This window comes from Nasonia vitripennis, chromosome 3 (assembly GCF_009193385.2).
Source record: "Nasonia vitripennis strain AsymCx chromosome 3, Nvit_psr_1.1, whole genome shotgun sequence".
Classification (NCBI taxonomy): Eukaryota; Metazoa; Arthropoda; class Insecta; order Hymenoptera; family Pteromalidae; genus Nasonia; species Nasonia vitripennis.
In genome coordinates, this window is record NC_045759.1 from 45,889 (window position 1) to 72,950 (window position 27,062).

Below are 27,062 nucleotides of genomic sequence, written 5' to 3' on the forward strand. Positions count from 1 at the left end.
TTTCGCGACACGGGTGGCTGCATGCGATGCGAGGCGTCCGGCGTGTGGGCGAAGCCTCCACTCCAAGTATCAGCAGCACATCTCACCTGCGGCTGTGGCTCGCGCGCGCGCGCGCGCTCTCGCACGCACACACAGCCGCGCGAGCCGCGGACAGGTAGAGTCGCTCGGTCGCAGAGGAGGAGAGGAGGGCATTTTCGGCGGCGCGCCGCGGCTCTCAGTAGGCTCGCGCGCGAGAGCACGGAATTTCTTTCACTCTCTCGCGAGCTGCCGGCCGAGACTACGCTGAGAGAGCGAGAGCGAAAGCTGTAGAGCCTCAGTTGCGAGCGGCGGTCGCCCGAGCGCCACGGTTTTGCCTTTTCACGCGATGCGCAGTCTGAGCACTTGATCGTGCCGACTCTGCCGGTCCGTCACCTCGCGATCTTTCTTGCGAGTCTTGCCGAGCGCGCGCGCGCGCGCCGGACGCCCAGCGAGCAGCGACTCGGCGCCGAGAAAGTGCTTTTCTCAAAGTTTCTCAGAACCCGACCGACGCCGCAGCCCCATTCAGCAGCGAGAATGAAGAGCGCTGCGTTTCTCCGGTGAGTATCCTCCTTTCTTCTCATTTCCGCGCCCTGCTACGACTTTGCCGAAATTCCGGAGCGCCGCGACCGGCGCCTGCGTGCGGCTGATCCCGGATCGCTGATGACTGACCCAGTGACACGAATTAGCGCGTGCGCGCGCCCACCGCAGGTCAAAGCTCGGTGCACATCGGACATTCTTTATCCAGCCTTCGCTATTTCTCCGCTGCACAGTCCGTACAGTCCGTACGCTCCGCGCGGAGAAAGCATTTGGCTCTTCGACTCGTTGCCGCGCGGCGTGAAAGTTCCCCCGATACGCACGCACACGAGTGCGGCGCATTTTATCATAAAAAGAGCACACGTGCGGACGGTTCGGATTCGCGCGACGCCGCCTTATGCAATTCCGCTGCACGCTCCCATAAGCGCCAGAGCACCGGCGCACGGGTGGATTCGGCTCGGCTCCCGACGATGTCCCGCTGGAATGTCGTACGCGCGAGCCGAATTCTTCCGTGCGACGCACTCGTGAACTTTCTCCCGCCGCTTTCGAGCGTCTGTCGAAAATCAGAATTCGTTCAATGGAAATGGGAAAATAACGGCATTCGATTTTCCATCATAAACAACACTATAATGCTACTTGCATGCCCCGTATGAATTACGCGATCGGTCGCCAATGCGCCGTGGAAATCGATCCGGCGCGCTTGATAAAAAGAGAGATAGGGAGAAAGTGTGCGCGGCGAGGAAAAATAAGAAAGGAATCGGCCAAAAACGGGAGCGTAAAATTAGCATGTACACACACACACACACAATCAGTCGGCGGAGTCAATAGGACTGACAAATTGTTCGCTACTGCGTATCGGGGAAAAGTTGGCCGATGCGGGCTCATTTCAGTAGGCTCATTGAAATTTACAACTAAATTTGCAGCGCTCTTGCAGCTGGGGCAACTGATTCGCAGCTTTTACTGCGTAATGGGTATTTTCCATATTGTACCCATGACATACCCACTTTTTCGCGGAATGCCATAAATTGTGCCGATTGTCTCTCGCAGGATTGGGAGCGCGAGAGCGCGTCGCGAATTCTTCGTTAGTTCAATTTCATCCGTTGACGCTGACTTTGTTCGCGGAAAAACGACTCACGACGCTTGCTCGCGCGCGGATATGCAATTTCACAATTTTCACAATTTTCACAATTTTCTTACTCATTGCTACTGCTGCGGGCGTAGTGCGTAACCTCGTTATCGCCTAGGTCAGGGACAAACGACACTCTGCGTGTACGTTGACAGGAAATTTTCTTTGTTTTCCGTCTTTTTACTGCTTCTTCTATGCTAATCATGCTCATTGCTGCTCTGCAGCGGATAGCTTTTGTTTGCTTTAATTGCTTTTCTTCCTTTTCTCTCTCCCAAATGGATTCCGTGCAGAGGTGTTGCACCGCATGCATTGCGCTCGACTGAGTCGCCGCCGAGACTGCGGTCGGGCGCAATTCGCGCGGGAAAAAACGGACACGTTTTACGGAAAGTTAAGGCTAATGTGCTGATGTGACTTTTATCAGCTGTGGCTTTCGTCACTCGAGCCCGTAGCGCGGCTGTATGCTCGCGCGTAGATTCAGGCGTTCGGATCGCGGATGGGAAAAACCTCGGGGAAAACCGATCCGCCGGCGCGCTATCTGGCGTAACAATCGAATTCATTGAAATTTATCGTCGCGGGCGGCGGGATAGAATAGAGTGGATGCCGTGATGGATTACGGCATCGCGCGCGGGAGATAAAAGCGGCCACCTGTCTCATCCCGACGCGGACGCTTAGGTAATCGGAAAGGAACGGCTCGCGAGTCGAGAAGATGCAACTGGCACGAAGACGCCGAGTCAAGGAGAACCGCTTGCTCCGCTTGCTCCGCTTGCTCGTCGCGCGTCCCAGCGCCCGCGCCCGCGGCCGGCTGCTCGCTCGATTCTCCGCACTTGAAATTTCGATGGTTTCCAGCTCGAGGCGCCAGCAGCCGGAAAATAAACAAGCGCTGGCCGCGCTTTCGAATTCCAATATACGATGGCTATATAGTGTGCTCCATTCCATCCCAGCGCATCCCGCAGATTCCCGTCCGTCGAGTGCGGACACGATGACTTTCCTTTCTTCCATTATTTTCGCCGTTGCGAAAGAGGGACATTTCTCGGCGCGTACGCGGCCGGCGGCGGGTCAAGGTTGCGAAATTCAGGCTCGAAATTGCGCCTCGCGCACATCACCCGTTCTACTTAGTCATTATACGCTCTGCGCGCGTATCCCGCACATCGGCGAGGAGGCTCGCGCTTTCGAAACGGCCTTCTCGCATCTCGATGGGACTTTGGGAAACGTAAACGCAGCGTGTGAAAAGTCCGGACGAAAGAGAAAGAGCCGATGGAAAAAGCGATCCCGGAACTGCGCCAGCGGGCCAGCCGTTTGGGCGCGCGTGACGCACGAGAGCACTCGGCGGCAGCTACTCCTCTTCGCGGATTTCGCTTTTTCGAACCGGTTTGAGCGGCTCGAGCGCGCATGAAAAATTCATAGTTCCCGCGGCGGCGGCGGCGGCGCGAGTCCCAAGTCCGGGGAAGCGTCCGAGTGGTCATCGCGAGAGAGGGAGAGGGTTGCGGAATAACCCATGAGAAAAAGAAACGAGCGCGGCCGCTAGGCTATTGGCCAATAGAGCGCGCGGGGCGGATGCGGCGGCGGCGGCGGCGGCAGCCGATTCCACTTTCACCCGATCGCGTGCGCGGCGGCGGTTACGGCTACCCGTAGGCTACTCGTTGCCGCGTCTACTTCCTCGAGCGCGCCGGGAGCGCGGGAACGAGAGCGACCTGCTGGCTACGTTTTCACGCGTCCGCTCGGCACGCATCTGTTGAGCTTTTGAGCCGCTTCAGGGGATACGGGCCGTGCCTGCTCAGACCGCGCTCGTTGCACCTCGCGATGGGGAAGTAGCACCACGCCGCGTCCAAATGTTTTTGCTCTGGCTGGAAAAATGGAAAAAACCGCGCACACGCGCAATTATTTCCGAAGGCAATTTCAAGTAGTTAAAGTTACGCTTGCAGCCGCAAGACATGATCTTGGTATATAGACGATGCGAAAATTAACATTGGCCAAGTCCATAGCGTAGTGCCGGTATCGCCGCTACCAAGGATCGTCATTCGACTACCGCGAGAAATAATGGTCGGCGCATACTTTCGCACATATAGAATGAACGTGCGTGCCTGCGAAGATTCAGCGCGCAGGAGAAGAAAGATTTCTCCTGCCATGCGCGTATACGCTGCTCCGCACACTGAGAGCGCTGAGAGCGTGCGGGCTTCCGAGAGCTGACCCACTGACACTGAATTATCGGCTCGCCGGGAGAGCGCGGACGAGTCTCGCTTGCCTCGCTTCTCTCTCCTGAGCCAAGTCGTGACTTTTCGGCGGAATAGCGGCCGGCCTTTTTATTTTTCATGACAGGCGGTTCCAGGTTTTTCCTGTCATACGCGGGAAAAGAAGAGAACGAAATCGCGCTCGCGCGCCGTTCGGCCGTTTGCGAAATGGCTGTGTGCCGTTGATGAAATTGCGTTCGAACCGATTGTACCACGGGTATGAGCTGTATAGCGTGCGAGTATATAATACGACGAAGGAGAGTGCAGTTCTATAGGTGAAAAAGAGAAACGGCTCCGCGAAGGCGGAAGAAATAGCGCCTGCTTTACACGGGTATAGGTGTGTGCAGCCTCGGGCGGTTACTGGATAACTGGACCGAGTACCGACCCTGGACTTGAGTCACTCGAGAGCCTGCTGCGCGATGCGCGCGCTTTTCTCTCTCTCTCTCTCTCTCTCTCTCTCCCTGACCTATCCGTGGCCTGTGCGCAAGCACACACGACTACAGAAGATCGCGGCGGCGCCCGAGGCCAAACTTGATCTCGCCGCCTTTGCCCCATAATCCCATAATTATGGCCTGCAGGTCGATTTAAATTTCAAATGCCAAGCAATCGATTGACCGAGCGCCCATTCTCTTTCAGAACCAGCTTGGCCTTGCTGACTCTGCTTTATTCGGCATCCGCACTTTCCCCGCTTGATCGTCGACAATTCGACATTTCCGGTAAGTTTCAGCCATGTTCCAAATTGAGAATACACTTTGAAAAATCTAATAAATACATCTGTGATGACGCGCTGCTTCAGATTACGTATATGGAGTAGACTATGACCTGCAGGCTCGAGCGCGCGCTGCGATAGAAGCCGAGCGGTTCACCCTTCAAACGAGCCACCGCAGGTAAGTGTCTGCAGTTGTTTCAAAGCCACACTGCGCCAGGTACTATGAAGTCCATTAAGCGGATTAGCAAAAAGCAGCAACTCAGCAGCACGTTGGAAAGGCAGACTTTACTGCTCGTACTTGCCTTGCATCCCGACAGTTGCAGCGAATACAGCTGTTGTGTGGGGAGTTCATTCACAGAAATTCATTTCTTCAAAAGTTCTACACGCGAGTAGGAGAGGATAGGATAACCGAGCACGCCGCCGCCCGCGAGACCCGCGACCATGAAAGTAAAAGTCGAACACGCGGCTGCTTGCGCCGCGACGCGTCGAATTCCGCGCATAGTTGTTCTGCGATGCTGAACCGCTTCTTGTGAACGCGACAGGCGAAATATCTCGCGTGCAATAACGCATCGATAAAATTCACACACAGCCGTATAGCTCACATGCTCGTATATTATGCAGCCCGGCGCGACTCTAATTCCGTGCGAGTACGCGCGGCGTATAAGAAAACAAGTACCTTTAAGTATTGGACGGCTAAGCGTTAAGAAAGCGCGCCGCGTATACGGCTTGAGAAGCAATAAGCCAGAGAAACTAGGAAGTGACTGGGCCGCGCGCGCAACTCTTGACGAATTGGAGAGGCGAAAGGAGGGCTCGTTATTAAAAATAACGCGGAAGAGCGCTTGTATACGTGCACGTACGTCTAGGTGCTGTATGTGCGAGAGTGCGCCGGCAGCTCGCACGGGCGGAAAAATAAAATCCAACTTTTATTTTGGCGTTTATTTTGATTTTCAATAGTTACTCAACGCGTATTACGTGCAGCGTAATGTAGAACGATGTCGGGCTGATTTGCATGTAACGGAGCTGGAAACGAACTTTCTAAAAAACACGGAGTTTATAAATTTGTAATTCCATAAGCAGGCCAGCGCGCTACATTAATCAGCTAGTGTGCAGAGTCCGATGTAAAGTTATTTTCGATTTCGGTATTTATGATGAATTTTCTAGCCGAAAATACCCAAGCCCGATTATCCTCGGAACTGCTTTCTATGTCGGAGAGAGATTTCAAAATCATATTAAAACGAGGCGCATCACACGGCCTATATATGTATAAATTATTCGGTTGAATCGGCTTCGCATACACTATGCGCGGCTCGTGCGCGATTAAGATGTAAATTATACAAACTCTGCTTCCGGTATTTAGTCACTCTCTACATATACCTGCCTGCGCTTGCCTGTGTGCAACATCGATATAGAAGAAACGCTCGAGTGGGCCAATGCGCCCGCTAATCGATTGGGAGGAAATAGTTAATTAAGACAATAAACTGCAGAGGAATGCAGAGAATCCGGAAGTACGTCGTTCGAAGCTGTTATTAATGACCGAGACACACATCCAGTTCTTGTCGGATTGTCCTACCGTCGCGGCGATGACGCTCGAGCATCCGATAAGCAAGAAAAGCTCGGAGCGAGGAGGGAAGGAACGCTCGCGCGCAGGCTCTCGGTTTCCTGCTCAGCTCCCGCGCGTTGATGGATAGCTCTCGCGATGCTGCGCGTATTCGTATGGGCACAAGTACTAATCGGGCCGGCGTTTTCTCTTTTTTTCCTCTGCAGGCAGCAGCGCGCGGAGCAAGAGCCGTGCCGCGTCAGGCAGGACCGGCCTTGCCCGCCGAGCAAGTACAGGACGCCTTCCGGGGCCTGCAACAATGTGAGACACCCGGCCTGGGGCGCCAGAGGATCGCCCTACCTCAGACTACTGCCGCCCGCTTACGCCGATGGTGAGTTCTCTCCTGTTGTGTATAGGACACAAGCTAGCGCAAGTATCGCTGCAGCGCGAGCTGGAACCTGCATGCGCGCCGGGTCACGCGCTCGCGAATGGAAAGTGAAAATCGGAACGCGCGATTAGAAAAGGCGGATTAGCATGCTGCAGCTCGCAAGCCTCGCTCGATGTCGCAACTTTGCCGCGACATGTCCGCCTCGAGTCCGCGCGCTTGCATCCTCGCCGTATCGTACTACAAGTTACAAGTTCCACTTGTCTTCTTATCTTCCCCGCCTACGTCTTTACCTGCCTACCTCTCTTGTAACCTGTGCAGTTACGCGCGTGCATTTATTTATTCATTTATTCATTTATTTATCCATCGCACAATATCGAGCCTGTTAAGAAAGTTAGCGAGAAATTGCATAATACGTCTCTTGCATCGTCGGCGCGCGCGAGCCGGTACTCGAGAGAGTGAGTTTGGTGCGCGTAACGGCATTATCTTCTGCAGTGAATACGATGGCCAGATGCTGAAACGGACGAAAGTGTATAACAGATGAGCGAGGCTGGCAAGACGCGAATAGCAGTCGGCGTTATGACTATTGTCAAGCCAGAGATACCTTCGTGCGCGAAAAGCACATCAGCCGAGCGAACAGAAGCGCCGCGTCTCTCAAGCCGAGCAATAAAAAGAAAAAACGTCGGGCGAAAACGCAGAAAGTGAGATCAGGCAAAGAAGAATAAGTCGAGACCTGAAAAATAAGAAAGCTGTATTCGAAAGAGAGACGAACGTGCACGCGTGCTTCCTCTTAATCTTCGCTCACTTTTTATTCCCCTTCTCCTTTCGCTCGAGGCGCTAAAGCCTTATATATATAGCTAAGTATTATACACGCGTGCGCGGACGACCTCGAATCGATCGAAGACGAAGACGGCCTTTTCCTCGTGCCTTCACTTTTTTGGCCGTCGTCAAAACACTGCCGCATCGGTCGCGAGATTCCTTCTCCTCCCTCCCTCCCTCCCTCAGATTTGATTTTGCTTTTCAAACGATTCATAACGATCGCGTATAATATTACGACCACGATCCTATTCGCCGCGTTAACTTTGAGGAAGTAGCTGCAGGCACACCTGCGGCACGATCATAAAATGCGATTCCAAGATTTCGTGGAGCCCTGAAATATGTTAATGTAAATAGCTACATATGTATATAAATATGTATATTCCGAGCGCCTTTTCTAAATTTCTCCTCAAAAATGCACCGCTCTCGAGAAAGGCCTCATCAGCTGGGGGACGGCTCACGACTGCGAGTATCGGCGAGGCAGAGAATAACGATAAACCGCGCGCTTGATTGCGCATTTCAGGACTGAGCAGCCCGCGGCTGTCGGCGAGCAGGCAGCAGAGCTTGGCCCCGGCCTGGGAGGTGAGCGCGGCGGTGCGCGCGGGGCTGGCATCCGGCTCCGCGACGAGGCCGGCGCTGCACGAGGGCCTGAGCAGCCTGGCCGGCGTCTGGTCCGAGCTGGTGCTGCGCGACATCTCGGAGCCCGTGCGGCCGAGCCGTCGCCGGGGCGAGGACTGCTGCGGCTCGCGCAAGCCGGCGCACCCCGAGTGCCTGGCCGTCCGGGACGGGCAGGGCCGCTGCCTCGAGTACTGGCGCACCGCGCCGACCCTCAGCGCGCACAGCTGCCAGTTCGAGGCGCGCGAGCAGATGAACGGCGCCTCCGGCTACCTCGACGGCTCGGACATCTACGGCAACAACGACGACCGGCTGCACAAGCTCAGGAGCTACGAGCGCGGCCGCGTCGACATCGAGCAGTGCGAGCTCTGCGCCCGCGGCAACCACAGCCTCGGCCAGCTCTACCGGGCCATACTCGCCGAGCACAACCGCATCGCCGACGAGCTGGCCTCGCTCAACCGGCACTGGGACGACACGAGGCTCTACCTCGAGGCTCGCCGCGCCGTCGTCGCTCAGGTACCCTTCTATCCAGTCTATATTTCGCCTATGATTATGATATGTATATAGATATATATATGTATCCCGCACTAACCCGCTTGGCACGTCGCGCGCAGCTCCAGCACGTGACGATGAACGAGTTCGCGCCCAGCGTGCTCGGGGAGGCCGTCCACGCCGACAGGGAGCTCAGCCCGATGAGCAGCGGCTTCTACACCGGCTACTCGTCGACCAACCGCGGCGGGGCCTTCGACGCCGTGGCCCTGGCCGGGCTGCAGGCCCTGACCTCGCTCAGGCGCGCCGAGAGCTCGGCCCTTGAGGCGCAGCTCGCGCTCCCGGCCAACCGGCTGAACCTCGAGCTGGCCGGCGACGAGTCCGCGCCGCCCGGCTGGGAGCCGAGCGCCCTGCTCGTCCAGGCCGCCCGGGAGCACGGCATGCCCGGCTACGTCGACTACGTGCACTACTGCTCCGGCGGCCAGCTGCAGCTGCGGAACTTCAGCAGCCTCTCGGCCAGCCGGCTGATGCGGCCCGGCGCGGCCCAGCTGCTCGAGAGGAGCTACGCCGGCCGGCTGGAGGACGTCGACCTGCTGCTCGGCGGAGCGCTCGAGGAGCCGAGCGAGGCCGCGGCCGTCGGGCCGACCTTCCTCTGCCTCCTGCGCCAGCAGCTGCTCAAGCTGCGCAACTCGGACCGCTTCTGGTACGAGAACGACATCCCGCCGTCGAGCCTCAGGCCCGAGCAGATCAGCGAGATCCGCAAGGTCTCGCTGGCCGGCGTGCTCTGCGGCTCCTCGAGCGGCATCGGCAAGATCCAGCCCAAGGCGTTCATCCAGCAGGACCCCTACCTCAACGCGAGGATCGGCTGCGAGCAGCACCCGCGGCTCGAGCTGTCGGCCTGGAAGGAGGAGGCGGAGGTGGCGGAGGAGGCGGAGGAGGCGGAGGGCGGTGAGCCGACGCCGGCGGGGGCCCGGCCCCATCGGCCCAATCGGCCCCTCGCCGACAACCACATGAGCGTCGAGGCTAGCGCGGGCGGCGGCGGCGGCGAGGACGCGGCCTCGATCGCGGCCTCGATCGCGGCCGAGATCAACGAGGACGTGCTCCGCGCCGCGATCAGGAGGGCCGAGCAGGAGCTGCTCGAGCGCAAGCAGCTCGAGTACAACTCCTGGCTGCAGCAGCGCGTCGCCGACCCCAAGTCGCCCCAGGGCACGGCCGCCAGCTTCTCCAAGGCCAACAGGGACGCGCTCCTGCTGGCCAACTCGTCGATCCTCTTCGAGCTCGCCACCAACGAGCTCGTCAACGGCCTGGACGGGCTGAGTCGCAGGCGCAGGCGCAGGAGGCGGCAGGCCGCCGGCGCCGACAACGTCCTCGGCGGCTTCGGCATCGGCAACGAGTTCAACGACATCCTCCAGAACGTCGACCTCTCCGGCCTGATCCCGCAGCAGCACCAGATGCCGACGAACCACGAGGAGATCGACTGCCCCGTCGAGGACGGGCCCTGCGACCCGACCTCGGCCTACCGGACCTTCTCCGGCCACTGCAACAACCTGCGCAACCCCAACCTGGCCAAGTCCCTGACGACCTTCGCCCGGCTCCTGCCTCCCGTCTACGAGGACGGAGTCTCCAAGCCGAGGACGAGCTCCCTCGTGACGGGGCTGCCCCTGCCGAATCCCAGGACCATCTCGACCGTCATCCACCCGGACATCTCGAACCTGCACAACCGCTACACCCTCATGGTCATGCAGTTCGCCCAGTTCCTCGACCACGACCTCACCATGACGCCCATCCACAAGGGCTTCGCCGAGTCCATTCCCAGCTGCAGGGCCTGCGACTCGGCGCACACGGTCCACCCGGAGTGCAATCCCTTCCCCGTGCCCGCCAACGACCACTACTACCCCCAGGTGAACATCAGCACCGGGGCCCGGCTCTGCATCCCCTCGATGAGATCGCTGCCCGGGCAGCAGCAGCTCGGGCCGCGCGAGCAGATCAACCAGAACACCGGCTTCCTCGACGCCTCCGCCGTCTACGGCGAGAACCACTGCATCGCCAACGTGCTCAGGAGCTTCAACGGCCGCATGAACATCACGAGCCACCCGAGCCGGGGCAAGGACCTGCTGCCCCAGTCGCGCACCCACCCCGAGTGCAAGGCCCCCTCGGGCTACTGCTTCATCGGCGGCGACGGTCGAGCCTCCGAGCAGCCCGGCCTCACGGTCATGCACACCCTCTGGGTCAGGGAGCACAACCGCGTGATGGAGGGCCTCAGGGCGGTCAATCCTCACTGGGACGCCGAGAAGCTCTTCCAGGTGAGCTTGTTTTCCTCTCCCTCTCTCTCTCACACACACACACACACACACAGTCCGCAATACTCATAACGCACGCTTAATCGCCCGCGACCGTCGCAGGAGACCCGCCGAGTCATCAGCGGCATGCTGCAGCACGTGACGTACAACGAGTTCCTGCCGCGCATCCTCGGCTGGAACGCCGTCAGCCTCTACGGGCTGAAGCTGCTGCCCCAGGGCTACTACAAGGAGTACTCGCCCAGCTGCAACCCGAGCGTGCTCAACGAGTTCGCGACGGCGGCCTACCGAATCGGGCACTCGCTGCTGCGGCCCCACCTGCCGCGCATGGATCGCAACTATCAGAATGTCGACCCGCCGATTCTGCTGCGCGACGGCTTCTTCAACCCCGACATGCTCTACCAGCCGGAGATGATCGACGAGATGGTCCGCGGCCTCGTCTCCACGCCCATGGAGACGCTCGACCAGTTCATCACCGGCGAGGTGACGAACCACCTCTTCGAGCAGAAGGGCATACCCCACTCGGGAGTCGACCTCATCGCCCTCAACATCCAGCGGTCGCGCGACCACGGTCTGCCCGGCTACAACAGCTACAGGGCTCTCTGCAACCTCAAGCGGGCCACGACTTTCGAGGACCTCGCGAGGGAGATGGCGCCCGAGGTGATCGCCAGGCTCAGGAGAGTCTACAGCACGGTCGACGACATCGACCTCTTCCCTGGTGCGTATTCTAGCCCCCTTCTCCAGATAGCTGCCTCGAGCCGGCCAAGCGACGTCGCGCCTAACCGCCTTCGAAACGCCCACAGGTGGTATGAGCGAGAGGCCGCTCCAGGGCGGACTGGTCGGTCCGACGTTCGCCTGCATCATCGCCATCCAGATGAGGCAGGCGCGCAAGTGCGACCGCTTCTGGTACGAGACCGACGACCCGAACATCCGCTTCACGGAGCACCAGCTCGCCGAGGTGCGCAAGACGACCCTGGCCAAGATCATGTGCGAGAACATGGATCACCACACGGACATGCAGCGCGCGGCCTTCGATCTGCCCTCGAATTTCCTGAACCCCAGGGTGCCTTGCGGCTCGATGCCCCACATGAACTTTGAGGCCTGGCGCGAGACCAGGCACGGCTGCCAGATCGGCGGCAGGAACGTCGCCGTCGGCGAGTCTGGCTTCCCGACGCCTTGCACCAGCTGCGTCTGTACGGCCGAGGGGGTGAGTGCGACTTAGTCTTATCCTTATCCGCGCGGCCGGATTATTATATCCATTATCGACTCTTTCTCTACATATCACGATGATCTTTGTGTGTGTGTGTGTGTGTGTGTGCGCGTTTGTAATTATTGCAGACGCATTGCGCCTCGCTGAGAGTAACAGACTGCAACCAGCTACTTCGAGAGGCCTCGAGGGAGGCGATCCTGCGGGACGACGTCTGCACTGCGCAGTGCGGATTCGTGCTCGCGGCCACGGAAGGCTCCTCTTCTGCGAACCTGCAATTCAAGTCCTCCAACAGCTTTCCCGGATTCTCTCAGCAACGAAGTAACATTCGGAATTCCTTCTCCTCGTCGTTCAATGGATTCAAGTTGCCAGATCTTTCGCAGTTCATCGGCTGATGGAAGAAAGCCTGCAACTCGTCAATCGTCAAACGCAATCTCCCCGCTATGCAGATGCAAAGACCATAGGGATGCAGCACGCCAGAGTACAGATGTATAGCTTTTCGACCCTATATCCATCCCAATACTATCGCATACGAGATTTCGCGCTTTGCAACCCAAACCTGCAACCCAACTGTCGCTCGAGGGGCGCAAGCTAGCCATTTAAAATGATCGTTCGAAATTTTCACAAGTCTATGGATACTTATTATTTCCAGTGCCTACTTGAAAACAGCACAATGAAATAACGTATCGCGTTGATTAAAATAAGGAACGCTACAGGTGTGGGCGTCCAACTTGTACTTAAATCGGCGAGCAAGGATGAATTGATATTAAAGTTAATGTAAATATAGAATGTAAGTTTCGTACTTTTAAGATTTTTAGTGCATTTACAACGAGCCTACTGTATGATTTCTTATATTATGCGAACGCAAAAGGCGACTGAAAGTCGAATTCTCAATCTCCTTTGTGAATCCTTGCAAGCATGTAAGTATATAAGTAGTTAATGAATAAATCGCTAAAAAATATACGAATAAAATTGTAACAATCAAATTTCATACATTACTATTTATAGATTAGAGAAATAAGAATCGCTTTGACTTTGAGGATTAATGTTTTATACAAAAAAAATTGTCGGGAGAAATGTACAATGTAAACTGTCGATCTAGAGAAACGTTAGACACGTTAGATTTTCATTCATCTCGTATCTTGTAAACTCTTTATTAACTTTTAATTCACAAGCTTTATACATTTTTTGTATGATTAAATTATATGGTGTGTATAACGTTAATAAATGTTAATGTTTATTTTTCATTGTCTGCCTATCATTACGCAAAATAATCAAGTCGCTATCACAACTCTCTGTCCAAGCAGAGAAAGTTAAAAACAAGATATCTTCACATGTTTATTTACACAGAATTTAGCCTTGAACACTCGATTGAACTTGAAAAATACTATGAATCTATGAAATATAATCGTTTCTTCCTTTCAAATATCAGTCCGTCCTCATCAATTTTTCGGAAATTTTGTTTGAGAACTCACTTGTATGTTTGTATTATAATCAACCCGTATTGGTCCACTCAAATCTCAATTGGCAGTCACCTCTTGCTTGTTATTTATTATGCTAGTATTTTCTTGCGCTGAAGGCTGCTCAACGCAACGCCACAGCCCATAAGTTTTGCCAACAGTAGTCTGCCACAGTCTCAAGGTTCCATCTTCTGAACCGCTCGCATAAAGTTCACCATCCGGAGAAAAACGTACGCAATGTATGGGACCGAAATGTCCTTTAAAAGATTCTGAAATATTTTGCAAGATTGAACATTAGCTAAAACAATTATCTCGAAAATTGTGAGCCTATTAGACATTTTAAAATATGTGCAAACATTGAATTACCTATTTCTACACCTGTAGTATAGTGAAACTTGTACATTTTCAAGTCCTCTCCTCCGCAAACAAATATACTGTTGTCCGGATGTAAACTGGCGCTATTTACCTGTGTCGGCACGGTGAACTCTCGCAGCTTGGTCAACCTGTGTGAAATAGGCAAAAGTTGAATCTCGTGCACATTATCGATTGCACAAGTGTACGATGTTAAAATAGTTATAATAACTCACTCTTTACTATCCCAGAAGGTAACAATATTAGAGTGAGTCGTTGTGATAATCTTTCCATCTTTGGATAATTCCATAGATCGTGGGATGGCTGGGAATTCAAGTTTTTTAACTTCTAGACCACTACTTCTATCCCAAACTCTCAAAGTCTTATCATCTGCGCAAGTTATAAGTAGTTTGTCATTGTCAAAGAAAGTTGCATGTCTGATACCACTGGTGTGTCCAGAAAAAACCTATCAAAATAAATATGCATGATTTTTGTAATTTATTGCATTGAACGTTATTGTAAGCTATGAAAAAAATGTATAAGCTTCTATTGGGATTTTCACAAATCTCACCTGTGGGTCAGCTTCTGGTTTATTCAAGTCAAAAATTCGCACAAGTTTCTCGTTAGATCCGGTCGCAAGATATTCGGACTCTTTACTAAACTCTACACATTTAACAATATGGTTGTGTTGAAAGGAATGTAATTCTTCTCCTCTAACTGCATCCCAAACTTTGGCATTAAAATCAGCAGCTCCGGTTGCTGCTTTAGTGGCTTCCGAATTCAAAGCAACACCCCACACAGCTCCTTTATGTCCTTCAAAGGTACCAATCCAATCACCAGTATCACCTTGTCGTAACATTGGCTTGCCATCTATGAAAGCAATTCATTGAAACAACAGTTTGCAATTTAAAATATATCAACTTTCAACTAACTTAAACTCCAGTTAATGCCGTTTACTCAAAATATTCGTACAGCTACAACACTCAATTTTTTCTTCTTTATAAATGTACTTGTCGAAATGTTAGTGTAGTAGTATTAATAAAGCTACACTCAGTAATAAATGTAAAATTCGGACCATCACAGGATCCTAACCTCAAAAGGTAGTGCAAGTGAAGGAGCATGAAATTACGCGGCTCAATCATTCGTAAACTCGCTTGATACAGAAATGAAATATAAGAATATAATAATACATCACCTTTGCAAGCTGAAATCAAGTAATAGCCAGAATCTGTGACGTCCGAAAAATGAAGATGCACAACGGGCCGCGTGTGACCACTACAAGTTAACGGTGTCTGTCTTAAATTTGCCATTTCGATCAGGTTGCTGCACTTGACATTCGGGAATATTTAAACGAACAAAAGATGAGAATTGTAGACGATTATGAGATTTGACGAAAAAGTAGTGACAACGGGAAATTAAGAAGCTATGACTTGTGTGTTATAAAACAAAATGCGCGCATACTGATTACTGCCTTACTGGTTGGTGTGTATACTTATATATAGCTCGTAGGTGGGTAAGTATGGGCACTTCGGACGTGATTAGACCGACGGAGCATCGCGCAAACTGCGCGCACTTTATGCAATATCGTGCAATGCGTGTGTGTTCGAGTAGAGCTTGCAGGGCTATTTTAAATATGAGACAATTATTAAAAAGAATGTCGCAAGAGACGTCTAAGTCGGCCTTTTTCACCAGCCGGCTAAAAATATTTCCTTTCATGATAAGTAGTACGAACGAAATAATGAACATACTTGTGAGTCCAGGTGGCTCACTCTGGCGGTAAAACTTGGCTTGGCCGAAGTAGTTGGCGATTGAGCTATGTGCGTATATGAGTAAGAGTCAGATAGCAGTAGGGAAGGGTCAGTCGAAGAAGGGTAAAATTAGGGCCCTTATATAACAGTAGCCTATTCTGAAGCGGTGCCTTCGAGGGCCCTCACGGGCAAGCTTAGTAGCGGCTGATGGTTGGCCGGAATGGCTAGCACCGCCGAAATAGCTCAGTTGGGAGAGCGTTAGACTGAAGATCTAAATGTCCCCGGTTCAATCCCGGGTTTCGGCAAGCTCTTTATTTTTCTTTTCTTTTTCCTTATATTTCTCTTTGTCGAATAGAGAGCTTAGATGAATGAGTTGGCATACATATATATGTGCAATAAACGCAGATAGCAAGTATACGCATATAGTGGGAGGGCGGGCCGCGGCAGAGAAAGTCGGTAGGCGCAGACTGCACTGCGGCAGGAATCGAGTGTCCCCATTAATGTCTGGAATTTGCTAGCAACAAATTGACAAATTGCGCGGGCGATACGATATTGCATTCGACTGTTTCCCAGCGGGCTGCTCATTGATGCTGTTGTTTAGCGAGTTGAGCGAAGACAGTTTCAGTTGAAGAAGCGAGCGCGAGGAGAGGAAAAAGGCTCGCGGAAAAGTCTGCCGCAGCGAGGAGTTGGGCGAGGAGGGAGGGCTCAGGGCGCGTGTCTCGGGAGAGACGGGAAAATCGATCGCGCGCGAGCACGTACGCGCGCACGGCTATAGGTATAGCGGAGCCGCTCGCGAGGGAGAGGCTCGCTCGCAGCTCGCAGCATCCGGCCGCGCAGCGCCAGTAGCTGCGCGAGAGCAGCACCCGAAAAGCTCGGCGCGCGCGCGCGGAGACTCGGGAGCTTGCGGAGCTCGCACATCCTCCGGCGCTCCAGCCTGCAGCGAAGAGTCGGCCCGAGGAGCTGAGGTGAGAGAAGCTGCGAGTTGATCTGGGAATCGATCTCGGCCGGGAGGCCGCGGCAGCGGTTTACGTAACCGCACGCGACTGGAGAGCGGCCAAGCAGAGGCCAGGAAGAGGCGAGATAGAGGCCAGGAAGGGGCCACCGCGGCCATGTGAGTATAAGGCAGTCTCGCCTCTCTCTCTCTCTCGCTCGGTGCATGCACGCGGACGCGACCATATGCCGCCGCGGGCGGCTCGCGCGAATTTACTTCCCGACGCAGCTATTATTCAGCTATTATTAGGTCCGACGGACTGCGTGGCACTGCGCCTCGTCCGAATCGCGGGCCGCCAGCACGCCTACGCGAATCGACGACTGGCTCTCGAGAAGCTCGCAACGAGGATTTTTCATCCGCTTCCCCTCGAGCCGCTCTGCTGTCCACATACGCATGTATCGCGCGCCGAACCCAGACAGCTGCGGGGGCGAGCTGCGCGGCGCGTGTGTTGTGCACGTTGCCTGCACAATGCGCATACGTGTATAGTTATGGGCGCAACGCATTATCGCGATCGAGGAAAATTCGGGGCGCGGGTCATATTTTATTAAGGCATCGTCGAATAATCCGGACAAATTTCGGCGCAAAAATGCGCATTCGGCATCAAGCTATCGCGGGGCTGCGCCGGAAATGAAGGAATATCGGAGAAGTGGTTATGCTATTTCCGACGCGGCGACTCTCCCGCCCCGTTGCTATTCTCTACGTTCCAGAGAGCCCTCTCTCGAGCTCTCGGATGAGTTGCTGGCGCGAAATCCAATGAATTATAGTGTCGGAGAGTGAGGCGAATTGCTAAAGTGGACTCGGAAAATCCGAATCGCGCTCGTCGGAAGCGGATGCGAATCGCGCGAATTCAATTGGCGCGAGCCGTATGCTTGATTTGCGCGTCAAAAGTGTAGAGCGCGTGCGATATGGGGACGCGTAGCTGTGCGCGACCGTTGCGGGCAGGAATGTAAAGCACCTGAATGCGCGGCAAGTTCAGGAAGTCAGTATCGCACGCGACAAGCAATTAGAGAAGAGAAATTAGGTTCGAGCGAGGTACTCTCGGGAATGAAAAGCCGACCCATCGACGATCCGAATTTTCAATTGCAGCCCTCGCGACGAGCTCATACAGGAGAGAGCCGTCGGTACTTGTGCATGCGCGTGCACTTGGTACATGTACTCTGCAGCATAAACAGATCGAGCGAGAGTGGGGGCAACTGCGCTGCAGAGAGCTCCGGCGACATCTTCGCGCGCGACGGCAAATGAGTCGCGAAGGAGGCAGCGGGCGAGAGGCAATGGCACTGCTAGCGGAGGCCGAGGCGGCGACAGCGGCGGCGGCGGCGGCGGCGGCGGCAATTTCGCGGCCAAGAGCATCATCAGCAACAGCCGCTAGTCAAGTGACCCGAAGACTCGCCGAGGCAGAGCTGCTGCGCGGCGTTCTCCTTCTCAGCTGTACGCATTGATATTTAGGCAGCGGCCCTCGCAGAGCCTGGGAATAGGGAGATCGGGAGGATCTCGGAGGGGCCGCGGAGCGGAGATGCAGGCGAGGGGGCTCCGGCCGGGCCGGCTGCTGCCGCTGCTCGGCCTCGCCCTGGCCGTCCTCGCGGGACTGATGCAGGCGGGAGCCGAGCGGCGGGGCGCGCGCGGCAGCCTCAAAGACCTCCAGCTGCTGCTGAAGAGCAAGCCCGCCGGCAGCCCGACTCTCGGCCAGTGCGACTTCGACAGAGTCTGCGACTGGTTCTGGAACGCGACGGACGGGAGCTTCCAGCTGGTGAAGCCGCCGCTGCCGACGCAGCTGGGGCCCAGCACCGACGCCAGCAGGCGGCCCGACGGTCGGCTTACCTTTCATCTTGCGGTACTTTGCATCTCTTGTCTCCTATATCTCTTGTCTCACCTCGCGCTCCCGATCGCAGGCAAGTTCCTCTACATGCCCGGCCCGGGCGTCGGCCAGCTGGCCTCGAGAGTGATCCCGCGCACCGGCTCCAACTGCTACCTCGAGGTCGCGCTCTACCAGGTGGCGATGAAGCGGGGCACGATAAACCTCGTCATCGAGACCTTCAACAAGACCTCCTACCTGGCGAGCATGCGCTCGGGCAACGACAACGCGACGTGAGTATTCCGTCTCCCGATGACTATTTTTCCCTCGGCCCGCCTCCAGCCAGTACACTCGAGACTCGCGCTTTGCCCCCCAAGCTGGGAGAGGAGCAAGTTCCACCTGGGCAGCCTCAACCAGGAGTTCAGCATAATCCTGGAGATGCAGGCGCCCTTCGACAACTCGAGCATCGCCGTCGACGACATAGACCTGGTCAACTGCTTCCCGGAGTCGCGCAGCTACGAGTGCACCGAGAGCATGTTCCGCTGCAACAACGGCTCCTGCCTGAAGCGCGAGCACGTCTGCGACCTGACGGCCGACTGCGCCGACGGCGAGGACGAGACCGGCGACTGCGGTAACTCGCCTTTCACTCTCACGCCTATATTGGCCTATTGGCCTATTGGCCCGTTGGCTTATTGGCTGCGCGACTAATCGCAACTAATTGCTGAGCAGACAAAGTGCCGGAGCACGCCAAGTGTAACTTTGAGGGCGGCTGGTGCGGCTGGTCGAACGTGAGGGGCCGGCCGTTGAACTGGACGCTGCACCAGGGCCCGATGCCGAGCGAGAGGATGGGCCCCGTGGCCGACCACACCTACCGAAACGGCACAGGTAAGCGCCGTGGCGTTCGCGGCTCGCGACTCGCGATATGATATAGGTATAGCTGTGACGATCTGCCGGTTTCGCGCGCAGGGACCTACGCCTACGTGGACATGTCGAAGACGGACCTGCAGCTGGGCAGCCGAGCGACCATCAACAGCCCGATCTTCAACCCGACGCCGCCGTACAACCACCAGCCCGGCAGCCCCTACAAGAACTCGTGCAAGGTGCGCTTCTTCTACCACCAGTACGGCTCGCACACGGTCCCCCTGGGCCTGTACCTCGTGCAGCTCAAGCCCCAGCAGAACTACAGCCAGCAGATCTGGCGATACGTCAAGGACAACAGCGACTCCTGGAACAGCCAGCTGGTCACTCTGCCCGACGTGCGCTACAGGTACTACCTGCAGTTCGAGGCGAGCAAGAGCTACGCCTCCAAGGCGGTCGTCGCCATCGACGACATCTCCCTCAGTCCCGAGTGCTTTGGCGTCGGTAAGGAACCGCCCACTATGTATATAAGTACTATATATATATAGACAGAGACTTGATGCAGTGCAGTGGCACGCGCGCGCTAACCCCTCGCCCCGTATCGCGGTTCGCAGGCGTACCGGCCGACATTCTCGCCGACTTCAACTACTACGACCAGAAGATTCCGCCGGAGGGCAGCGTTCCGCCGAAGCACGCCGACTTCACCAACAAGACGAGTAATGATTGACATTCACCTTATATTAAGTATACCTATATACATGACTGGTGCGCTTTATGCGCGTTGTGCGTTTGCTCTATGCAAGACATGTTCTGAAATATCCGTGGAGCGCGGGCTAATGCGCGCAGCCCGATTCGAATTAACCGCCTGCTTTCAGTTGTCCGAGTGAGCAGCTGCGGCCAGACGGGCAGAATCGGCCCGACGCCCGAGCAGTGCGTCGACCAGCAGAACGGCTCGGACGCGCTGGTCGAGGTGCTGTCGGGCACGTCGACGGACGAGGGCGACGCCTCGCTGCGCTTCAAGGGCATTCAGCGCTGGATCGCGCCCAGCGGTGGCTACTACACGTAAGTATAGCCCCGGCCCGATGTGCATGCGCTCTAGCGTGCAGTACTGCCAAGCTATAGGTACTTGCTACCATGCGCCGCGAATACGACAGCAAGCACGGCAAACCATGCGAACGCGTCCCCCGCTGCATACTGAAATATATATATATATATGTGTGTGTGTGTGTGTGTGTGTGTGTGTGTGTGGATATGAATGTCTTTCGATCCTCTGATGCGCGAGCGTCCACGGCTCATTAACGAGTTTGCGCGAATCGCGTGTCGGCGCAGGATCATCGCGATGGGCGCCCGCGGCGGGGCCGGAGCTCTCTCGATGGGCGTCACGATGGGCGCGATGGTGCGCGGCGTCATCGAGCTCGAGAAGGGCCAGCAGCTCTACTTCATGGTGGGCCAGCCCGGCACGGACGCCTGTCCCAAGGTACGCTCTCGAGGCTCCCGATCTGGGGGTTCGTGGGGCCGATCGATTAACCCGACTCGCTGTCTGCGATTGCAGAGCCTGGGCGCCAAGAACGACACGTGCTCGCAGCCGGGCGGCCGGAACGCCAGCAACGAGTACGTCTCCATCATGAAGCAGGTGAAGAACATCGAGTTCCGAGACGGGGGAGGCGGGGGCGGCGGAGCCACTTACATCTTCACCGTGAGTATAGCCGTCGCGAGGCTCTCTATAATCTATCTCCATCTCGGCCCTCGCTCTCATCTCGATGCGCCGCACAGCTGAAGCCGAACGGCGAGCAGCAGCCTCTGCTGATCGCCGGGGGCGGCGGAGGACTCGGGCCGACGCAGTTCCGCGACGACGGCGTCCAGCACGCCAAGGGCGCGACTCCGCCCGACAGGGCTCCCTACAACGGCGTGTCCTTCAAGAAGAATGCCGGTCGGTGCTCGACTGACACAGTAGACGCTAGACGCACGTACGCGCGTCCCCAGTCGCGCGCACAGAGACTCACTGAGAACCGATCTCGCAGGTGGAGGCGGCGGCTGGATAGCCTCGTCGGCGAACGAGACTAGTCACGGGCCGAACGGCATGGCGCTGACCAAGGGCGGCATCGGCGGCATCGGCTGCGGCCCGAACAACGACAAGGGCCACGGCGACGGGGGCTTCGGCGGCGGGGGCGGCGGCTGCCTCTCCGGCGGCGGCGGGGGCGGATACGCAGGTCAGTCAGTGTGCTCCGCGAAATTTCGATCGATTTCCGGCCGGCTGAAATGCCGTTCTATGTCGTGCGTGATTGCGGGTGCAGGCGGGGACACCGGCCAGGTCGAGTCGGGCAACGGCGAGGGCGGCTACTCGTTCGCCTCGGCGGACCTGCTCCACGTCTCCTTCGCGGAGAAGGCCAACGCCGGGCCCGGCGAGGTTCTCATCATCCCGGCGATAAGCGGCTGCGGCTGCGACTTTCGCTGCGTCGTCGTCGACAGGCACCTCAGCGAGACGCACTGCCTCTGCCCGGCGGGATGGCAGCTCGGCAACGACAGCAAGGCCTGCGTCAGTAAGTCTCTCCCCATCTCCCTCTCTCTCTCTCCCCCGCGATTATTTTCACGCTTGCGACGTTCTAATCGCGACACACGATGCGCGCAGCAGTGAGCGAGCCGGACCCGCGCCACCAGACCGTCATGGTCGTCCTCATAATCGTGAGCATCGGCCTGATCATCGCCTTCTCCGGACTCTGCTTTCTGCTATGTGAGTATGAGAGGAGGATTCGCGGCGCGGAAAAAGTAGAGAGCTATAACGATGTGTCGTTTCTGCGCGCACCGCAGACAACCGCTACCAGAACCGCAAGGAGCTCGAGAGGAGGCGCCAGGTGATGTTCGGCAACGGCACCGAGCTCACCTCTCTGCGCGTCGTCTCCGACAGCATGATGACCGAGTTCAACCCCAACTACGAGTTTGCCGGAAACCTCTACAGCTTCAAGGACCTGCCCCAGATACCGCGGGACAGCGTCACCCTCGTCAAGTGAGCTCGCTATATGTCAGATGTAATTGCCAGGTTGTACGTCCCGCGTGGCCTGACGCGAGCCTGACGTTTCAGACCCCTGGGCCAGGGCGCGTTCGGTGAAGTCTTCCAAGGCGTCTACAAGTACAGCCGCAGCGAGGAGCACCCGGTGGCCGTGAAGACCCTGCCATCGGTCTCGACGTCCCAGGCCGAGGCGGACTTTATGATGGAGGCGCTGATAATGAGCAAGTTCGAGCACCCGAACATCGTGCAGTTCATCGGCATATCCTTCGACAAGCACCCGCGCTACATCGTTCTCGAGCTGCTCGCCGGCGGCGACCTGAAGAACTTTCTGCGCGAGGAGCGGCCCCGACCGGTATATTAATTATAATACATAAACGCTATAACATATATACATATATGCTATAAACGAACCGCGCTGCCCCGCAGGACCGTCCGACGACGCTGACCATGCAGAGCCTCATTATGTGCGCGTACGACGTGGCGAAGGGCTGCAAGTACATGGAGGAGGCGCGCTTCATCCACCGGGACATCGCGGCGCGCAACTGCCTGCTCAGCTGCAAGGGTCCCGGCCGAGTCGTCAAAATCGCGGACTTTGGCATGGCCCGGGACATTTACCGGAGCGACTACTACCGCAAGGGCGGCAAGGCCATGCTGCCCATCAAGTGGATGCCGCCCGAGAGCTTCCTCGACGGCATCTTCACCACCAAGACTGACGTCTGGTTCGTGCGTTGCACGCGTTGACTGCGCGCTCCCTCTATAACTAAGCACTGTATAACCTTCGCTTGCAGGGCGTTCGGCGTGCTGCTCTGGGAGATCATGTCCTTCGGCTACATGCCCTACACGGGCTGCGCGAATCGCGAGGTCATGTCGATGGTCACGAGCGGCGGCAGGCTGGAGAGGCCCGCGGGCTGTCCCGACCCGATCTACGGCATAATGACGCGCTGCTGGCACCCGCACCCGGAGGAGCGGCCGAGCTTCAGCAGCATCGTCGAGCGGATAGGCTACTGCTTGCAGGTCTCGGTGTAACGAGATATAACCATGTATAGAGAAGCGCGAAGAAGACAACTGACCGCGCGCTTCGCTCTGCTTTCAGGACCCGGACGTGATAAATCACCCGACGCCGAACTACGACCTCCTGCCGATTTGCGAGCGGGAAATCACGATCATGAGGCCCGACCCCGAGACCGAGTGCATAAACGTGCAGGCAGACGTGAGTTGCCGCGGAACTTGTCAAGCGTGAGATTCAAGTCAAGCATTCTACGCAGCTTGTATATTAGAGCGTATGCCATTCTGCGCAGCTGGACGGCTGCGGCTACGTGCAGCCGCGGCTCAACCTCCGCCCGGCCAAGTACCGGATCGGACAGCCAGCCGGCATCGTGTACGCCTCGCTGAGGCACGGCTCGGAGGATCGCGAGAACCGCAACGGGCCCCAGCAGCCGCAGGCCAGCCCCGAAGGCTCGCCGGCCCGCGAGCACGAGCTCGACGACGTCTGCGACAACAGGGTCAGTATATCCTCCGTCGCTCGAGCCTCGCCTCGCTCACCCCGGCCCTCATCTCGCAGGAGCAGTGCCAGCGGCTCGAGGAGGCCGCCGAGCCCAACGCGAACCCGCGCGACGGCGGCGACGAGAAGCCGGCGGCGGAGCAGGGAGAGGCTCGCGGCCAGAACGGCAACAACGGCGAGAGCACCACGACCACCGACACCAACAGCGACTCGATATTCATGCCCTCCTCGAGGACGCCGCCGGACACGGCCTCCTCCTCGCCCAACACGCGCACCTCCTCGCCGAACCACGCGGCCGGCGGACCCCTGGACAACGGCAACAGCGGCAACAGCGGCAATCCCAACAACAACGTCAACGGCGTCATCCGCAAGAGCGCGCTCAAGGCCGCGCTGAGCCTCGACCCCAGCGCCCTGTGCCGGGGCGCGATACCCTACGAGAAGATGGCCTTCTCGCCGCCCAAGCCGCGGCTCAGCAATCCCGGCAGCGCGGAGCTCGCGAGGAAGGTATGTTAGCGATGATGTACCAGTATACTTGCTTGTCGCGGCGGCACCTCCATAACGCGCCAAGCCGGTGAACGATGTTCCCAGGACTCGCTGAGCAGTCACGGGCTGCCGCGCGAGGAGGAGTGCTCCTGCTGAGAGTCGCACGGCGGGGCCTGACGCTCCCCGGCTGCGTCGGACACCGAGACCGAGACCGAGACCGAGGCCGAGGCCGAGGCCGAGACTGCCTACCCCGGCGACTACTGCCCGCGCAGCCCCCGGCGCTCGGCCACAATGCCCGCGATCCGCTACGCGGCCGTCGCCACCTCGCCGAGATCGCGCCGCTCCGAGCAGTCCTCCGAGGAGACGCTCATCTGACCCTGCGAGAATGCGATCTGTGCAGGACCCCGTGCAGGACGATGAGTCATCGACCAAAGACTCGTGCGCGAGTCTGCTGGAAAGGGAAAGCAGTTACGAGAAGAGATAGACCCTCTTGTCAACGAATTCACATAAGCTATATATCCAGTGCATCTATCCAGCCATCTTCTAATCTCTGTAAGACAACTGTTTGTACACAGGTAACAAGATTTTTCATCTACGATATCTCGCTGTGCGCGTATCCGCAATTGGGTAAGATACGCCGACGGCTCCCATGTAGCACAGAGGCATAACGATCACAGTTGGGATTTCACATTTTTCTATAATCCTGTACACTGTATACATAGCTATATGTAGGATATACACTTTTGTTAAGGCAGAACCGCACACGCGGATGAGTATACTTATAGGACAACGACTTGCTCGCAATGCCGCCAAAGCCAAAGCCATGTACGAAGACCGCCGATCCTTTCATGTTCATCTCGTAATGGAAATTACAGCAAGCATTCCCTCTCCTACTATAAACCTGATGTTCGTTTACGATACGGTGCGTATCTTACACGTAACAGCGTATATATTTTTGATTGCCAAGCAAGCGCATCGGACCTCATGCGCGACGCGAGTCGCGATTCTCTGCAATAACATGCGTAGTCAACCCAAGTAACAGCTGTAGAACAAACATTCATCCATATACGGTCTGCAGCGTATCGACACGCTTGTTGTATTGAGCCGAGCTGCAACTGCGGAAATAATGCATTGCTCTCGTGTGCGGGCGGTCTCAACGCAGGCCAAATAGCAAACTAAGCCAAATAAGTAGTGCAGCGGTGCCAATGTTAGGTGGTGTCGAGCTGCAGAGGTTCCGACTCCCCGTTTGCCGTCTGCTGGTTGGAGGCAAAGCTGCGTGCCAGCATAGTCTTTATATACGCGAAAATATTTTTTTTAAATATCACCTAGTATCTCCGTTACCTTAACCGACAAAAGTATTATATTGAAGAAACTCGTCGAGTCGAGTTGCTGTGGAAGAGTTACGTTTTTGCGCAGGACGACAGGGTTTTAGCGAGTTGCGAGGAAAAAATGGTAAATCAGAAAAGCGCGATGCTCTTTTTCAAGTTTGGAAGAATAATTTAGGCTCGATCGCGATGAATGAATTAACTTCCCTTGCGTTCTCATTCATGATAGAGGGTCTGCAGCTAGTTAACGCCGCTGCTGAGGGAGTGGACCTGAAAAACGCTTTGAAAAGGGAAAAGACGCAAAAAAGTAGAGTATAAATTACAAAAATACGTGTGAGGCGGTGAGCTCAAACCGTTTATAATGGAGGCATCGAAGTAACTCGGGTTAGTTTTAATAAGCAGTATATTTACCCGCATAAGTACCTCTTTGTATTACACATTTTAATCGGTGATTATATACACGTGTATAAAATATATAACATTATACGCATATACATATGCATATAAATATATAAAATTATGTAATGTGAGGGAACGGAAACTCACAGACCTCATTTAAGGTGTACAAAATCGTAAGAAAGAACAAAGCTACAAGAAATAAACAAATGATATTGTAAGGTTTTTATATATTCTCACAATTTTTTACTCGGATTGACAACATTTATTGGCGCACACGCATATTTGATTTCGGCAACTCATGATCCCTGCGGGCTTATTTTTGCGCGCGATTCCACTCGTTCAGTTCACTATACAGTACGAAAATCATATAAGGTATATCTATTCCCGAAGATAACAAACACGCGTGTCGGCTTCAAACTGTGAAAGATATGACGATCGAAAAATGTCAAGAATCTTTTATTTTTCATAAAAGCTTCATAATTCACTAGTCCTGCTGAAAATACGACTGAACACGGTACGCGCGTGATTGACTGCTAAGATCGATTTATCCGCTTTGTCTTCCGTTCTTTATATATTCGCCGCTGATACGGCTATGAGGCTTAATTGTTTTTGTAAATATATATATATATATATATATATATATATATATATATATATATATATATATGTACACCGACTCCATAAGATTGGCTTTTTCCATACTCTCAAACTGCGACCGTTTGCGTTTCCGTCAATTATAAGAACAAGTATTGAATACATATAATTAAAAGATTAAATATACAAAGTATAAATGTATGATTAAAAGTTATTGATAAATTAACACTGTTATATATCTCTTTTGTGGCCAACCTGCATCTCACGTTATGATTGCAATAAGCGGACGAGTATTTTGTCTCTTGAAATAACAAGAAATAATGATAATTTCAGCATGGTCTATGCGACAAGTTGAATAATAAAAACAATGGCCAGAAAATAAGTAATAGTTTGATGTTTAATGCGCATATACGCATACCGTGTGATCTCCCGCAATGTCAGGTCATGCTTGATAATTAAATTGAAGCATGCTTTTTGCACTGAATCTACTGCACCGACGTACATTGATCTCATGAATATAATGTAGTGTGGAGGCTTGCAGTGTGTTGTTACTTTAAATGTGTATATGTGTATACAAGTAAAAACGCAAAAG

The 27,062-nt window shown here is 55.2% G+C and overlaps 3 protein-coding genes and 1 non-coding gene across 8 annotated transcripts; 3 read left to right on the forward strand and 1 right to left on the reverse strand.

Moving 5' to 3' along the window:
- The first annotated feature begins 82 nt into the window (after positions 1-82).
- Positions 83-13,332, forward strand: LOC100119054 (peroxinectin). The gene is made up of 9 exons (XM_031926176.1): positions 83-575; positions 4,543-4,622; positions 4,703-4,793; positions 6,380-6,543; positions 7,877-8,484; positions 8,583-10,760; positions 10,860-11,472; positions 11,558-11,961; positions 12,093-13,332. The coding sequence occupies exons 1-9, from the start codon at positions 553-555 to the stop codon at positions 12,354-12,356; spliced, it is 4,425 nt and encodes a 1,474-aa protein (XP_031782036.1). The 5' UTR covers positions 83-552; the 3' UTR covers positions 12,357-13,332.
- LOC100118098 (serine-threonine kinase receptor-associated protein) lies at positions 13,061-15,353 on the reverse strand. The gene is made up of 5 exons (XM_001600270.5): positions 14,968-15,353; positions 14,344-14,642; positions 14,009-14,238; positions 13,788-13,924; positions 13,061-13,690 (listed from the first exon to the last, which is right to left on the reverse strand). Exons 1-5 carry the CDS (start codon positions 15,080-15,082, stop codon positions 13,482-13,484), a joined length of 990 nt encoding a protein of 329 aa, XP_001600320.1. The 5' UTR covers positions 15,083-15,353; the 3' UTR covers positions 13,061-13,481.
- Positions 15,354-15,752: 399 nt separating this feature from the next.
- TRNAF-GAA lies at positions 15,753-15,825 on the forward strand. Its single transcript has one exon. It is a non-coding gene; the product is annotated as a tRNA-Phe (tRNA).
- A 526-nt stretch (positions 15,826-16,351) lies between these two features.
- On the forward strand, positions 16,352-26,102 carry LOC100119087 (leukocyte tyrosine kinase receptor). 5 transcript variants are annotated; one of them, XM_031926180.2, is made up of 22 exons: positions 16,352-16,631; positions 17,598-18,319; positions 18,401-18,596; positions 18,681-18,934; positions 19,033-19,188; positions 19,270-19,665; positions 19,776-19,877; positions 20,037-20,223; positions 20,491-20,638; positions 20,714-20,857; positions 20,935-21,091; positions 21,183-21,371; positions 21,456-21,701; positions 21,791-21,892; positions 21,970-22,165; positions 22,241-22,520; positions 22,595-22,887; positions 22,957-23,182; positions 23,262-23,378; positions 23,446-23,670; positions 23,730-24,173; positions 24,238-26,102. In XM_031926180.2, exons 2-22 carry the CDS (start codon positions 18,025-18,027, stop codon positions 24,265-24,267), a joined length of 4,383 nt encoding a protein of 1,460 aa, XP_031782040.1. In that variant the 5' UTR covers positions 16,352-16,631; positions 17,598-18,024; the 3' UTR covers positions 24,268-26,102. The 5 variants fall into 5 exon arrangements, with proteins under 5 accessions (XP_031782040.1, XP_031782037.1, XP_031782038.1 ...); XM_031926177.2 differs by having other exon boundaries at positions 24,258-26,102; XM_031926178.2 differs by having other exon boundaries at positions 21,794-21,892; positions 24,258-26,102.
- Positions 26,103-27,062: the final 960 nt, after the last annotated feature.